The 16,504-nt window shown below is 43.6% G+C and overlaps 1 protein-coding gene across 2 annotated transcripts in view; it reads right to left on the bottom strand.

The window, feature by feature from the left end:
* Positions 1–16,504, bottom strand: part of Rbp2 (retinol binding protein 2) — a 49,952-nt gene that overhangs the window by 19,944 nt on the left and 13,504 nt on the right. The window contains exons 1-2 of one of the 2 annotated variants that reach the window (XM_004624975.2): positions 15,888–16,025; positions 11,904–12,079 (exon numbers count right to left, since the gene is read on the bottom strand). In XM_004624975.2, coding sequence (XP_004625032.1) covers positions 11,904–11,976 — 73 coding nt within the window. In that variant the 5' untranslated portion in view covers positions 11,977–12,079; positions 15,888–16,025. Of the gene's footprint in view, positions 1–11,903; positions 12,080–15,887; positions 16,026–16,504 lie in introns of those variants that run through there. The other variant, XM_023704913.1, reaches the window with a different exon arrangement.

The following is a 16,504-nucleotide window of genomic DNA, read 5'->3' as shown; positions in this document are numbered from 1 at the left end:
GGACCTGGGCTAGGACTCTGTTGTTTTACTCTTGAGGCTACTATTACCCTGGGGTTAGAATAGAATCAATCTCAGTATTTTTTAAAAAATCCTTTAAGTGGATTTTCTAAAAAAGAAAAAAAAAACAAGATTGAGATTGGCATCCAAAGATATCTGCAGAATTCACAGGCATAAATGTGAATCTATGCCTGTGAATAGTAATTGTTTACCTTTTAAAATAAAAAGTTTAGAGCAAATTGAAGCAGAGAGAAAGTGTGCAAAGAATTCCGTATTCTAATCCTCCAGATGCAGCACTGAGTTGATCTCACTTCTTCTAGCTGCATCTTTTCTTTGCCTTCACATTTTAGAGCACATCTTATTTGCTTATCAGCAACCCTTAGTAAGAGGCAGTGTGCCCTTCTGGGGGAGGGAGTGCTCGATTGCCAAGGCCCTGGCTGTCGCAGTAAGGAGCTCAGGGTTATGCCCACCTGCTTGCTAACCTCTGGCTGTCCATATAGTGTCACCCAAGCCAAAAAGCTGCTGTCCTGTGAAACAGATCTTGAAATAGAGTAAGGTTCTATTGCACCACGAGTATCATCAAACTTTCAACCTTCTGAGGAAACATATTTGAATACATTTATACCTGTGGATTCTGCAGATATCTTTGGATGCCAGTCTAAGTCTTTCACTTTTTTTTTTTTTTACAATATCCACCTAGAGGGTTTACAAAAACATCAAGATTGATTCTATTATAGCCTAAAGGTAATAATGGCCTGAAAAATAAGGACAGTTCAGATTTACTGAACGCTGTTTCGCTGAGCATTCCAGCCCGCTCTGTGGTGACTAAATTTCACATTGTGCATTGTCCTGTATGGATAAATCTATGCATCCATAAGAGGCCAGCAGGTAGCAACAGTTCAGATGTTCGTATCAATTTGAAGAATTAACACCTTGCTACTCTTCCCCTGGTAAAGCATCAATTCCCCCATCATTTCTCACCCTTTTCCTTTTGAATCCTCTGTCATGATTAACTTTTTTTTTTTCTTAAGAGACCAAGGAGAGACCAAGCTGGCTGTTTGTACCTTGCTTTGGGCCAGTAGATTGATCATAGCTAAGGCAGCAGCAAGCAGAAACATTAAAATGATACTCGAGATTTGGAGGCAGCAGACTTATTAACATCAATGGGCACTGATCAGGATCATTCCTAGAATCTGAGGCCTTGATGTCTGGTGGTCGAGGGCTTACATAGAATAAGCAAATAGGAAGTACAGAGACAGAATGGTTTGTCGGGTGGGGATTGGTTTATGCAATGTGCAGCCTAGTGGCCAGCTATGCATCACAGTGACCAGCCGTTTCTAAGAGACAGGAGCAACCAGAATTGTAACAGGAACTATTATCTGGGCAACTAAGAAATTAAAGTATACTGGCTTGGGGGAGTGGTGGGGACATTTTCTGTTACACTGCCAACTCACAACAGAGTTAGATTAGTCTTTTGAGCCCTAATTGTAGGAAGTCAGATTTGAGTATAAGGGAATAATTTTAAGTAACCTTAGCTAGCCCAGGAAGGAAAATAAAATCAGATGCCTATATCTTAAACTGAAGATAGGTTCAAATTGGCAGAAGCTGGCACATATGTATTAGGGCCTCTATTGCCTATCACCCCCTACTATTTGTGCTATTTGTGGGGGGTGCTTATTATGTCTCAGAATTCACCAGTGTGTCCCAAAGTTAGCTATCTATAAGGATCAGCTGGGAAGGTATAAAAATTGAGGATTTCTGGGTCCTGGGTGGTAGTCTGATGATGTTAAATCTTGAAGTTCCTCATAGATTATTTGGAAAGATTTTCATAGTTTAAAAACTTTGAAAGCCACTGTTTAAGGACCCATATATCAAGTCAGAGGTATGGCATTAGATGTCTAGAGAGACTGGGATTCGTGTGAACATAGACCACTGAAATAGTAGGGGCTCAGGGAGTAAACGGGTGTGTAGAGAGATCAAGGTAGGAGAAGAAAATAGTTTTGAGTTTGGGTGATTAAGTTGATACCCAGGGAAATAAAAGAGAGAATTAATTTTATAGGGTACACAGTAAGTAAATTTATGTGGAGTGAGCATAGAGGCCACACCATGTGGAAACTTGGTAATGTTTAGGGTAGAGCTCAGGATGCTCTTTGGTAACTACCAAGACAAATTCTCTTGATTGGACTTTTCTTGGGAAGTAAAGCCTTCCTTACCTCATCTTCCAAGCAAACACATGAGATAGATAATACCAAACTCAGGACAACCTGTCTCTAGGCCCACACAGAGCTCCACACATACTGGGAGATTCCGGTTCAGCCCCCTCTCATTTGTGCACTGTCTTCTGATTTGTTCCATTTTCCTTGGAGATACAGGACTTTGGATCCAGCAGACAAGTCTTTCCTATTTGAGGTAGTGTATGATTTCAGGACTCTTGCATGATTCCCTCTTCAAAAAGCAATTGTTTTCTAGGCCCGGGGCCCTCTACTATTAGGCAGTGTTTGCGCCATCATGCTTTATGCCCTGAACATTCTCTGACAGCTCATTTAGCTTCAGCTCCATGGCTCATGGGATGCTCATGAGCACAGTGGAGCCACACAGTCTGCAGGCCACAGGACGGGACCTGGTGACACAGTGCTGCTCTGCTGCCCTCTGTGCAGTGAGCCTCTCCAGGCTTCTCAGCCACTGTGCACAGAGGCCAGGGTTCCCCTCTGTGTTTGCCACAGGGCTCAGTTCCAAAAGGAAGGTTAGGTGGTCAAACAAATGGGCTCATGATTAGCTGAGTTTGGAAAAAGAGGAAATAAAACCAAGAGAATCTGGCTTTTGACCATCATGGAGGGTTTATATAGAAAGATCCTTTGTAATTCCAAGAAGGGGACTCAGGATGTAGACTTCCACAGTCTAGCGTGGCATAGAGTACCTTTGGGTGGGACACTCAGCTTTTGGGTGCTCTCCAAAACATGACATGAAAAGGACTGAAAAGAGCTTTAATAATTTTTTTCCCCTCAAGGCGACTACTGGCCTGTTTAGACAGGACAAAGGATTCAAGTATTTCTCATTTAAAAATTAATCCTTTTTGTTTTTTCATTAAAAAAAAAAAAGCTTTAAAAGCCACCAAAGAATGCCTTCCATGTTCTAGTTAATGTAAATGCACACTTGTGGGAAATGCACTAGTAAGAGGCTGACAGGTTACACTGCAATTTCTGTCCTTTTCCCAGCCACACAGTCCAGCAAGTTAGGCACCATCTCTGTGTCTGGTCCTAGTCCCATGACTGGATGCATAGGCTCAGATCTGGAAGCAGTAGAAAGCAGCAGTCGCAATGAAGCTATGACTAACTGGATGGGATTATCATAGTGCTGAAGTTGGTGGCGTTTGTGAAGGGTGGCTGGCACCTGTGACAGTGGCTCTGCAGAGGGTAGCTGCCATCATCATGCTCACTTAGCAAGCGTGATCTCACAGGCCAGTTTCCTCGGAGTGCCCTGTATTTCTCAGATGTTTCCTGTGTGCTTGCTGCTCTCCTGCCACTTTTCCCTGTCTCCCTCAGCCTTGCCTCTTGCAGTCTGTCTTGCCCTCTTGTCTTCTTCCTCACCTGCCATTCTGGCTGTTGCGGTCACTTCCAGGACATATAACCTAGTGTTCCCAGATTTTTTTCATGGAATTGGTTATTCCATCTCTCCAGTCTCACCCCTGTGAAGACAAAGAAAGTGCTATGCCTTTGAACACAGTAGGTGCTCGATGAAAATTGTAAGCTGGCTAAAGCAGACAGCATGGTCTGGGAAGGTGGCATTTGAGCTATCTGGGCCAATAGCTGGAGGGAACATGTTAATAGTACACGTTCTGGGACGCACTCAGAAGCCATTGAGTGGAAGTTCTGCAGATTGGGCCCTGCTTGTTCCGTTAAGCCTTCCAAGTGATTCTGAGTTTGCCAACAATTTGAATGACTGGTGTGAAAGGTTGAAGAATGCAGGGCAGATCTATCTCTGAGTTCCTAGCCATATGATCGTATCGAAGCCACTTTATCTTCTTGTGCCCCAGTTTTGTCATGATAAAATGAGGAAAAGAATGATCATTTTATAGGGCTGCAATGATGAGGACTGGATAAAAAGGATGGTGAATGGCTTTACCTAGTAGCAAGGAGCTTGTGGAAGTGTTCACTGGGCACTGGCCTCTGCTCTTGGCTTTATTTGTTGAGTCAAATAAGGACCAGGTCAGAATTCAGCTCAGTGCAACAATTTTAGATCGTGTCCATGCATCTCCATAGCCATCTGCCACTTTGTGGGGCAGATCAACTGGTGGCTGATCTTCTCCTTGTTTTAGCTGTAGCCTGTCCTGTGGTCACTTTAAGCAGCTGGCTAGGACACTGTTCTGCTCTGGTCAGCTTCCTTCCCCCTGAGATTTGGAAGAAGCAGCTCCTGCTCTAGCCCTCTGTGCCGAACACCACCCTGGGCTCCATCACTCCGCTAGAGGCATAATTAGGAGATGGGAAAAGAAGGTCAAAGGTCATCTGTTAGCCAAGACAAAGGGGGAGGTGCCAGACAAAAGTACAAAGAAACAATTGGAAATTACACAGAAATTTAGAACTGAACTGTTCCTGAGCAAGCAAATACATTTCACTCTGTGGATGCAAAAATTTTGGCCCAGAGAATTTAAGTGGTGGTTCAGTCACCCAGTTAAAACAGGGCTCCCAACAACTTCGCTAGAAATAGGGGCTCTTTGTCATTCACAACAAAGACTCCTAATAAAAATTATTGCTTGTCCCTGGCTGCCTAGAAAAGTAGATCCCAGCTAAAAATATCTCTTGCTGAGAAAATGGGTTTGTCCTGGCAACACCATTCCTAGTCAATCTTTCTGACCAGCACTGGGGGAATCTTATTAGGGACTCTATGCAAATAGAATCAAGCATTCCTTCTTCCATTGAAAAATGGCTTGGCCTCTTGGCCACCCTTTAGCATTTGCACAGGCCAGTTAATCATGTCACCTCCGCTCCACCCAAGGGAAGGGAGCCAGATATTCTGCTGGCGGATTCATTGTTGGATATTTCTAATCAAAAGGGTTTAACTGCAACTGCAGAATGCACACATGCACGCATGCGCACGCTCGCGTGTGTGTATACACACACACACACACACACACACACAGATTGTAAAAACATTTTCTCTTTGAACTTTACAGAGAAAATTATTTTGCTGGTGTGGTATTTTAACACCAGGGTTATCCAGTATGTTTTATCTGCTTTTCTGGATTAAAGACATCCCCTAGCTTGATTTATAGCCAGGTGAAATGAATTTCTATCTCGGAAGGAAAGGTCCAAAGCCAAGCTATTTCTGAATAATATATGTAGCTTATAGCTGCTGCAGCAGGAAAAAAAAAAAAAACCACCAGAGTGACTTTATTAAAGCATACTTTTCATAACTGCATTTTGAACAATACAAGTCATAAAGTTGAAATATGAGTATGCTACTCAACATTAAAATGCTTTGTAATGTACTGTGAAAAAAAAGCTAAAGTTGCAGGCTAAAAGGGCAGGTGCTCTTTGTAAATGAAAGAGCAGAGATGCACAAGGTTTCATCAAGTGAAATCTGAGAACCATTTAAAGTAGGCTTCAGTGGGCCTCGAACTTGGACTCCTTAATTCTCAAATCATTGGCACTTTCAGGCAATTGCGAGAAGCCGAGTGGAAGAGCAATCGTCTCCTTTTTTCCATACCATTTCCTCCTCCAGAGAACACATTTAGAGAAGAATTAGACTGGCCTCTGCCTGCCTCCTGGGCTCACTTCCTCCTGTACAGCAGAACCATGCTGCGTGCTCTGGACATCTCCCTGCCCCCTTCTTGGCCTCACCTCTGCCCATAGTCTGCTGTCCATCACAGGGACGGGTGTGAGGTGGAGCTGCTGCCAACACATGGAAGAAGGACCACATGAAGGGACTAGGTCAGCCATCTTTTGCTCCTCTCAGCACTTTTATGTGAAAGTGCCACCAGATAAGGTGAGGTTGAAGCAGAGCCTTTGACAGGCCATTTATGTATAACTTTGTTGACTTGTTAGCACTAGCGGGAATCTAGATTTTGGGAAATAAATTCATCCTAGCTTGAGTCATCAGACATTCCCTTAATCATCCATTCATTAACTTTTTACCCAGGAACTCTGAATGACCCTCTTGCAATGTTTCTGGTTACCCCACCTGTCTATTTTGGATGCCTTCATTCAAATTAGCCTGTTTTAGAATGAAGCTCCCCCTCCCCAAGTCCATGTAAAGCACTCTGCCTAGAACAGTGCTGTGAAAAGCACCTGGGTATTAGAAGAGAAGACTGCTGCTGTCTGGACTCTGTCATTTCCCAGCTTCACGTGATCCCAGGCTCCCTTGTTTATAGTCTTCTCCATTTCTGCCTGTATGACCAACATCTTCGCAAGTCCTGGAGTCTATACCTACGGACTGTCTTTGACTCTTGCATTTCCTCCCGCTGCATATGCATCTGCAAGGCCCCTCAGCTTTACTGGCAGCATGCATGCTGGGCCTGTTCCCTCTTTTCTAGCTCTAAAGGCATGATCCCACCCCAGGCCATCACCCTCTCCTGCCTGGACAACACAGCAACTTGCTATTGGGCCCCTGATCCTTGTCTTGCTCTCCTGTGATTCATTCTCCACACAGGAGCCAGAGCAAGCCTTCAAGCATATGAAGAGAATCAACTCCATCTTCCCATCACAGGCTCACTTGGTCTGCTCTTCTCCAGGTTCCTGCACTCCCAGGGTTCAGCTGTCCTGTGGACGTGCCTTCTGGAACATAACTGAAGCCTTTGCATTTGCCCCTTGGACCTGGAACAGCTCTCAGCCTGAAGCCTTGCTTCCAGTGTCACCTTCTCAGATGGCTTTCTCCCTTCCTACCCCTATTATTCTTGCATATTTTCTTATCTTTGAAGCATTTACTCCTACCTAAAATTATCTTAAGCTGCTTGGTTCCTCTCTGTCTCTCCCACTAGCAGCAAGCTCCTTATTCACTCCTGTATCACCAAGGCCCAGAATCCTCCCTGGTGTTTCATAGGTGCCCAATAATTGATTGAAAGTAGAATCAATTGAGATGAACTAATGAATATAAAGCTGTAGCACAATACTTATTCTCACATGAAAATAATGTGCCACCACCACACATGGTGGGAGCTGGACTGCAAGTTCCTAACATTTGGGGGACTCCGGGGTATGGCTCAGTGGTAGAGTGTTGCCTGGCATGTTTGAGGCCCATAGTTCAATTTCCAGCATCACTCAAAGAAACAAAAAAACCCCACCAAAACCAAAAATCAATCAGGGTGGAGCTTTGCACATTTCAAATGTTCGGGAAATATTGGCTGGCAGAAGCCATTTGGGAAAGAGCTGTCTGAGTTCTATCTTTAAGTCAGCCTCTTTCCCACTGGCGCTCAGAGAGTCACCAGGACTGTTGCAGCAGGCACTACCCTGAGAGCTGTGACCTCTATCTTTTTAGCGGAACACTTCCTCACTAGAGCCCTTCCTAGAGGGCAGAAGTCCACAGGTTGTGTTCCACCAGCCTCCCAGACTCGTGGGAGGTACTCCTTATACTTCAGCTCTGGTAGACCAAGTCCATCTGGTCTCCCTGCCCCATGCCCATGGGACCATGTCTGTCTCTGCATGGGAAACTCTTCTCCTGCCTCCAAAACCTCACCCAGGAATACTCAGGAAGCCTTCACTGGCACAAAGATTGCAGCTCCCTCTGCCACCCTGCGCTATTTCTTTTTGCTATTGTTCCACATTACTCTAGCCCAGTGGTAGCGAACCTATGGCATGCATGCCTTGGTGAACTATTTATATCATTAAAAGCTCTAAAAGGTTTGTCATCAGGGCATCTAGCCCCTTGGGGCTCAAGTTACTCACTGTCCACCCATAGCAGACTATATTTTTCTAAATGACCCCATCTCATTCTGCACACTGCTTTTCCAATATGACTTTGACATTTTTCCTACTGAGGAAGGGAGGTCTCTGTTGCTGCAGGTGGGGCTTGCATCCCTGGACCAGTACAAGGTGGACGGAGGTGGTTCCTGCTGGTTTCTGAGGCTGGCTTATCAAGGCCTCTGCAGCTTTTGCCTTCTCTCTCTTTGACACAGCCAGCATGCTGTGAAGACAAGCAGGCTACGTGGGGAGACCACATGCAGGTATTGACAGGTGCAGTTGAGCTCTCAGCCACAAGCCTTCCAGTGTCACCTTCTAAGATGGCTTTCAGAAGTCCAATCAATTCATTCCTCCAGAGGAGAGAGGGTGGTGGGAATGCTTACCTCCCACGTGGAGCATGAAGAGATAAGGGTTCAAGGGTTCTAGGTACCTATAGGCGAGGAAGCAGTCCTGGCCACTGTCCCTTCACTGGGAACTACCAGGGTGAACCTGCCCAAGCTGAGAGCTCTGGGAGGTGGTAAAAGATGGCCCTACATTTTGTGAAAGCTTTGCATACAGTAACAGAAAACAGGGACACTATTTCTGTACAGCTGTAACTTGACTAGTATGGTTTCCTTTACGAGTTTGATCTTACTATCAGAAAGCAAGTCTGGTTCTGTTTCAGATCGCACAGTCTCTGCTTCTACAAGCAGCCGCTGAAGCTCTGGTGCACGAGCATGGTGAGTCTCTAGGCTCGATGGAATTATCGGGCTCCTTCCCCACCCCCAACATGCACACATCTTCACATTTTCAGAACCTCCTCCTTCTAGCTGTCCTACCTGGGCTCCCCTTCAAAATGAAGACCACCCTCCCCAACCGTCTCTGACCTGACAGAAGGAGGGCCTCAGGACACAAGTTGTTCAAGGTGCAAGAGTTCGGCAGCTGCCTTCCTCAATGTCAGAAAAGAGTCTGGAGCAGGGGCGGCACGGCGAACCTGTGGCGTGTGTGCTGCAGTGGGGGTGCCCAGCCTCTCTGCCAGTATGCGAACTGAGTGTATGAGTATTTTTCCAAACTCAAACCTCAGTATTCAGGTTTAATTGCAGTGTGATAAATAAGTGGGTTTTGAGTTGCAGTGTGGGCACTCAGTCTCTAAAAAGTTTGCTATGACTTAGTGTCTAGAGCAATAAGAGATAGCAGGGGCCCAAGCAGGCAGGAGGGGAAGTGCCACCGATCAACCTTCGCACTCACTCTTTGAACTCCTAATGACTTTGATAATTTGAAGCAGATCCAAAGGTTGCCATTATGTGCCACTCTACTGAGACTGGCATTGAGCCGCGTGGAGAAGCCAGTGTGTGGAGTAAGTCATTGTTCTGGTGACAGAACTGCTGTGCTTCCCAGACCCTCATTTTAGCACAGTTTCTTTGACTCTTGTGAGCCTAAAACCAGTCCTCAGAGAAAGGCGACTCCCTAGCACCCTGGGCTAAAGCCTCAGCAGTGCCGGCTCCCGGGGACTGGTGTGATACTGGGTGCTATTTACACATCTGGGGATTTGCAGGCTCCCACAATACTCTCCCTCAATGCCAAGAGCCATAGTGTTGAAAAGGGTGGGGAAGGCAAGCTTCACTGAAGTTTCAGTGTTTGGAAAGCAACCTGCCTTTCAGCCTGGGTGTGGAGGAAGCTGTACAGATCCGCTGTGCTGCTTCAGCAGATTAGATTGAGGAGAAGCCACACCTTATCTACTCTGGCTCACACCCCTGAGACTTATCTTTAATTACTGCCATTACTTGCCTGGCTAATGTCCCCAAATCAGGTAGGAAAAATCAGGGACTGTGTCTCAAGCATGGGCAGGTAGTTGTAGATTTCTGTACACAGCTTCTCAGACTTGAGATGGGACAAACTCCTAGGACTCTGAGACACTGGGCTGTCAACAGGTGAGGAGGTCAGGTACCAACCACATCCATGCTCTGTGTAGCCTACGGTTCTGTCACCTGTGGTACTCATCTCAGCCAGCCGAGTGTCACCTACCCCTGTGCATGCAGAGACCTTGATGCAAAGAAATCAAATAGTTGGCTCATTAGAGTGGGGTCAGCGCTGTATGATGTTAAATTGAAGTTTTGATCAATGCTAAGAGACATTTTTCTGGTACTGTGAATTAGAGAGACCAATCTAGAACTTTATATAGGGAAACTTATAAATATCACCTTCATGACTTTCAGCCCCTTGTCCACATTGAGGATGTAAGTTGGTATGAAAGCACAGAGGAAGGTTTCTTTTAAGGAGTTTCTTGGAGAGAGTTGATGGTGCACCCTGGATCAATCCATTCCTCCAGAGGAGAGAGGGTGGTGGGAATGCTTACCTCCCACGTGGAGCCTGAAGAGATAGGAGGCAAGGGTTCTAGGTGCTGAGCCTATGTCAAGTCTGACAAAGAGCAACAAATCAGGGATCACTGGTGGGTGATGTTAGAACAAATGGTCACCAGAGAGGCAGTCATTATAAGGTAGAAAAGGGCTGCTTTAATCCCTCAAGGTGATTTTTATCCTGTGTGTGTGTTACGTACATGTTGTAGACTAAACGGAGACTGGATTTTGTACTAATGCCATCAAAGGCCTATTTACTATTCAAATAAAAGCAATGAAAGACTCAAAGTTGAGTCCAGCTTCCTCTGTACACTGTTGAAACCTGCAAACTTCCAAACAGCACTTGCTTTCAATTACTAAAAACCATAACCCTAGCCAGCACTATCTGTAGAGAGCTCTGCCATTATCTCTATCGGGTAGATGAGGAAATTGAGGTTCTGAGAGATTAAAAATATTGTTCAAGTTCACAGAGCAAGACTGCCAGAGCCGCAGTTGTGTCAGACCCTCTGTTCCGAGTTATAGCTGTGAACAGGGCACCAAGCCTGTCGCTCATGGATTGGCTCACAATTTCACATCTATTGGCCACACAATATTTAAAAGTGTGACAGTGCATAGGGTACATCCTTGGTAGAAGAATTTTTCTGGCCTCCTTCTTCCTCCTCCAAGTATACAGAGATAAAATTTTGATGGTCAACAGGAAAAAGAAAGTTATCAACATGTTAATATGAAGAGAGCTCTAAGTTCTATAAATTACAACCCAAATCACAGGCCTCTTTTTATTGTCCTGGGAAAAATATTCTTCAAGCTAGAGGTGAGTTGCATGGAAAAATCTATACTTGTCATTCTTGGAGAGACCTCCCATCCACCAAGTTATTTGGCTTCTGACCCTACCTGTAGCCGTTTTTCTCATGCTGTTTATGTGGGAAATTCCTGTGAGATAATTCCATGTGTAGAGAACTTTAAAACTGGGAAATGTGGTAGGGGGTGCTACAGGGAGGAAAGGACAGGTGACAGAACTGCCATGGGCTCCTCCTTGCAGACTCGCCCCTTTTGCTTCCATGTATAGCCAAGGGGCAAAGAGGGCTACATATTTCTGCCAGTCCCAGGAGAGACCCACCTGTTTTCAACTGAAGCCAGAACTGATCAATGGCCCTTGGCCTAGAACACAACTTGGAATTCAGAGAAAGAGTGAGTGGCCGAACCATAAGACAAAGCCCTCTTCTAACCCTCAGTGGCCCTGATGCTCTCTAGGCTGGGAGACTTGCTACCTGTTTCTTTCCTAACTTTCTATCACAAGTCTGAGAAAGAGAAGGCAGGGGTCACTGGTGGTGATGTGAGAACCAAATGGTCATCACAAAGGTGGTTGTAAGACAGGAGATAGCTGCCTTATTCCATCAAGGTAATTTTTATCTTGTGGGTGTGTTACATGTGTGTGTTCACCATTCAACATCTGTTCTGTCTGAGATGGGTACTGTGTTGAAGACATTATAAACAGAATCTCTTTTACTGTTACCTTCAATTTGTGATAAGGAAGTGGAGCCCCAGAAATGCATGCACTGCTATAAACAAGGAGTGAGGATTTGCATACGTGTCTGTTGAACTCCACAGTGGCACTATCTAGAGGACCAGACAATGTCTTCCCACCATCCCCTTCCTGCCCATCCCTCATCCTCCTTACCCAGAGCCTTCATGTAGCCTTCAAAGTTGTCATTACTCTCCATCTCCCAGGTTCCACTCTGATCTCTTGTCATGGTGACAGCTTCTGGTTTGGTTTGTGTGTATAGTAAATGCTAAGAAGCAAGCTGAAGCATTGAAACGGGCCACTTTTATAGCTTGGTGAACAGGTTTATGCATCTGAAGACAAGATAAGATAGGGCAAGTGACAAAGGTCTTAAGTAGAATCCAAAGGAGCTTTCATTGACTTTACAAAGTTCAATAGTATATGGGCCAGCCGGGTGCAAAGTCCTGGTGGGGCCAGTCATGTGTGTCCCAGTGACCGTGGCCGTACGCAGAGCTCTGATGCAGCTTGCTGTTGTCTGGCACAGTACTGTCCATCCTGTTCCTTAGGAAAGCAAACATCCAGTGTCCACCCACATGACTGCAGGTAGGCAGCACTTGGGCTACAAACCTGGGGTCTGGCAGACATGTAAGCAGCACTTCTCCCCAGGCTGGGGAAGCCGAGAAGATGTAGACACCCACCTGTGGAGCACAACTGTACTCTGCCAGGACCTGTTTGCACCTCACCTAGCCTTAGGCTACAACAGCTCTGAGCATGACTGAGTCAGGATTTGCATCCAAGTCTGTCTGGTGGTTACAGAGCCTTTTTTTTTTTTTTTTCTCCAGAATGAGCTGAGTCATCTGGGAAAGAGGACTGGAGGAACCCTGTGTGGGAGCCTGACTCTCCCTGCTTCCCCAAAAAGTGTTCACAGGATTCCAGGAGAAGAGCACGTTCTGGGAACATGAGTCTACTGAGAACAAGCTGGGCCCAGAAGGAGGCCAGAGCGAGACAGCAGGGCAGCCAAGCGCTTCTTCAAACTGGCTATCCCAGAGGTCAGAAGATGGGTTGGTTTATAGCTTGACATCCTATTCAGAGACATGGGGGTCTCAGGACCCCTCGTATTGTGAAGGGTGAAATGGAAGTGTGGGCTGGGCTGGGTGTACCATGAATCCCTATAGTGAAACCAGTTTTGGTGAACACCCTTTGAAACTCTAATATATGTATTTTCATATTATAAAATCTAATTAACTGGCTTTGAGTGTGTGGTTGGAGGCCTGTAAAATAGCACATTTATCTTTAAGTAAAAATATATTAGAAGCACCGAGTGAGAAATGGGCCAGCTGTGGTCAAAGGTCAATGTGGGATAAAAGGACGGGGGAATAGGGGATAAGTACCACAAATGGAAAATGAATGAAGGCAGTAGAAATGGACAGAAAGAGAGCTTGGGGGAGTCCTTCCTTGAGGTCCTGCTACAGGCTGAGCACTCAGCCTTCAGGGTTGAAGAGGCGGGTCTTTCCCTCAGGCTCAGAGGCAAGGATCTTCCTACCCCAGTGAAGATTGTAGTGGGCATCCTCTGTCAGAGTGTAATATAAAGCTGGCCTCGTAGGGGGGTTACTAAGTGAAAAAAGTGAAGGATTTGGGGTTTAATGGGCGTAGAGGAGGGAGGCATTTGTCCTAGCTGAAGTTAAAATATACATGACTGCATAAAGCAAAATTCTTGAAGGGCTAATGTTTTGTGAGAAAGTAGACTAGTCAAAATATGCTCAGAGACAAGAAAATAAGCGTATGCATTTAATCTGGAATCTGCATGGGTTAAAAACAAATATTCTTTCCTGCTTTGAATCTGTTTTGAGATTCAAATTTATATTTCTAGGCTAACCAAGGACTCCTAAAATAGAGTGATGAACTTTTAATATCTTTAGTTAGTCTAGAAAAGGTAAATATAAACATTATCTATAAGGATACACCTTCAAACCAGGTCAACCCTTATAACAGAATTGTCTGTTAGGAAGCAATTATAGATTATAATTCAAAATCATAAAATATATCTGAAACTAATCCAACAGAACACTCATCAGCAGAAATATATAGTTAGATTAGATTTCCAAGATAATAAAATTATCAAAAACAAATTTGGTACTTTAAAAATGGTTAAAATAATTTTAAAGGCTTTTAAAATTAACCAAAGAAGTAAAATAAAGTCTTACAAACAGATTATAATAATCAGAGTACTACCAGAAATTAAAAGTATAGGTGTTAAAGTTAAAAAGGCAACAGCTGCTTAAACACTGTTGAAGAGGGAATTTGTGAAAATTGCTCAAAAGGTACATAATACTTCGGTAAAAATGTAGTGACTATAGGAATAAAATTTAAAATCCTCCAAAGAACAAAAACACACAAGCTATGCATAAAACAACAAGAAAATGACTAGATCATGCAGGCTTTTCCACAACTCTGGTGGAATGCAGCACTGGAACATTACCTTATGATCAGGTAGGAAAATGGTTCTGAGCAAGAATTCTAAACCTACAAGGATATCATTCCAGTACGAAGATGTCTCTGAAGCCAGTCACTCCAATAGCTCCAATTTGGAAGCAACTTAGACTTCAATCCAACAGTTAATATCTAAACAAATTGTATAGGCTCACACAGGAATTCTACCCAAGAATGAAAGTGAACATTCTTCTAATACACAAAGTTATATGGATGACGCTCATCGGCTCTGTGCTCAGAGAAAGAAGCTTGACATAAAAGACTACATACTATAAATTTCCATTTATATGACACACTAGCTGAGTACAGATCTAAACTGCATTAATATAAAACAGATCGGTATTTGGTGGGTATAGAGGTAGACAGTGGAGAAAGCTGAGGAATGGCACAAGAGAAATGGACATGTTCTGTAGCTTGGGTTGGTAGTTGTATGACCAGTCAAAACTCATCCTCTCTGCCCTTGAGATCTGTGCCCTTTTAACGGTATGGAAATTATGCTTTAATAGAAAAGAATATAACTAAGTGCTGATTGTTCATATGGAAAAGATTTGTCGACAATGCAAACTAAAATCCTGCATGATATCGACATGAGAAATTAGCTGAGCAACATGCCAAGGTGACAAGAAACACTAACACTGGCCTTGCTGAGGGATTCACTGAACGTCCAACTCCAGATCCCTGACCAGGATCTCAGTGGCTCAGAAAAATTTCTGATAGATCTTTGAAGTGCGGCCAGTTAGATTCTGTGCTGCATCACTTACTATAGCACACTGGTTAGCGTAATAGCAGCATTTTCTTTTTTTTTTTTTTTTAAAGAAAATGAAAAAATAGTAAAAAAGCTTTAGAAACAATACAGAATCTCATTAAACAAAACTACAGGAATTCAACAATGCTTGTCATATTGCATACTGTTGTCTTCAAATTAGTTGCTCAGATTATCAGAAGAAAGCATACTAAATTGGTAAAGTTATAAAAAAATTAAAAAGGAGAGAGAAAAAAATTAAGCACTAACTGCACCTTGTATACCAGCCAAAATCAGCGGTACAAGTAACCAAGTTATCCTGTGTAAATAACCACGCTATCAATACAAGTGAGCCTTTAAGAGCGAGCATATTGATACTTTTTTTGTATGTCTTACAAGTACATAATAAGTTCTGTGGGAAAAGCCCTTTGTTTTATAAAAAAACAATAGTTATTAGGAATAGATATAGCCTCTTTTTGGGGGCATTTAAGAGGTTATTGGTAAGTTTGACTTTTAAGGCCCTTTTCTTGTGTTGTGACTTACTTAAACATACCAAGTTTTGTTTATAAGCATGTAAGTGATTTTAGCTGGGATACTGGGGCCCTGTGCTTTTGAAGAATGACTTTAATCAAAGGAATTAAAAGTTTTATGTAGAACTTTTATATCTATTATTGTGGCTTTTTTGCCTCACTGAATCCTGATAGTAACAAATTATAGGGAGACTGTCAGTAGAGTCCAGTATATAGGACTTAGATCCCTTTTATAAATTTAGCCTAAATTATTAATAATTTTATATATCTTCTAGTTTATAGATTTCTTCTGGGTATTTAAGATAAGTTAAAGTGTTAATCAAAACTAACCTCATGTTATATGTTAAGGTCAGTTCAGGTTCCTCAGGGTTACTTTTGTGACCATGTACAGTCCCTTACCTCTTTGTTAGTGATATCTGCTAGCAGGTGTGATGGTCTTGCTTGACCTTACAGCTTTGCTTGGAAGCAAGGGCAGGACATTTTCCCTGGTGATTCTTTTTATCTCAGTGTGCATCAGTTGACTCCTGTCCTCTGATGGGGTTGGGTGACTCACCAGAATAGTAGGGTTTTGTAGAGAACTTTCTTCATGTCTTGAATCCTTATTGACCTTGAAGTTCAAGGGTCAAAACATTAGCAGTCCTCTTAGCCCAGTTGGCTTGTTATTTATCTTTCTGGTCTCAGAGCCTTAGTTGTTGAACACCCAGGGGGTCAGGTAGACCAGTATTGAAGTGGGAGCAGTAGGTTTAGATATAATGACCATGCTTGCCCTAGAAGTCAAATTTTTATGGATTAGTACCAAATAATAGATACAAAGTTTTACAGGGAAAAGACCCAATCCAGAAATGGGCATCTGAGATGAACACATACTTCTCAGAGGAAGAAATTAAACAAGCGAATAAATATATGAAAAAATGCTCCACATCACTAGCCATTCGTGAAATGCAAATTAAAACCACATTGAGATATCATCTCACCCCAGAAAGAATGGCTATCATAAAGAAATCACCCAGCAACAA

The sequence above is a fragment of the Octodon degus genome, unplaced genomic scaffold (genome assembly GCF_000260255.1).
Source record: "Octodon degus isolate 3935 unplaced genomic scaffold, OctDeg1.0 scaffold00008, whole genome shotgun sequence".
Classification (NCBI taxonomy): Eukaryota; Metazoa; Chordata; class Mammalia; order Rodentia; family Octodontidae; genus Octodon; species Octodon degus.
The sequence above is the reverse complement of the archived record's forward strand: the minus strand, read 5'-3'. Positions and strand labels throughout refer to the sequence as shown.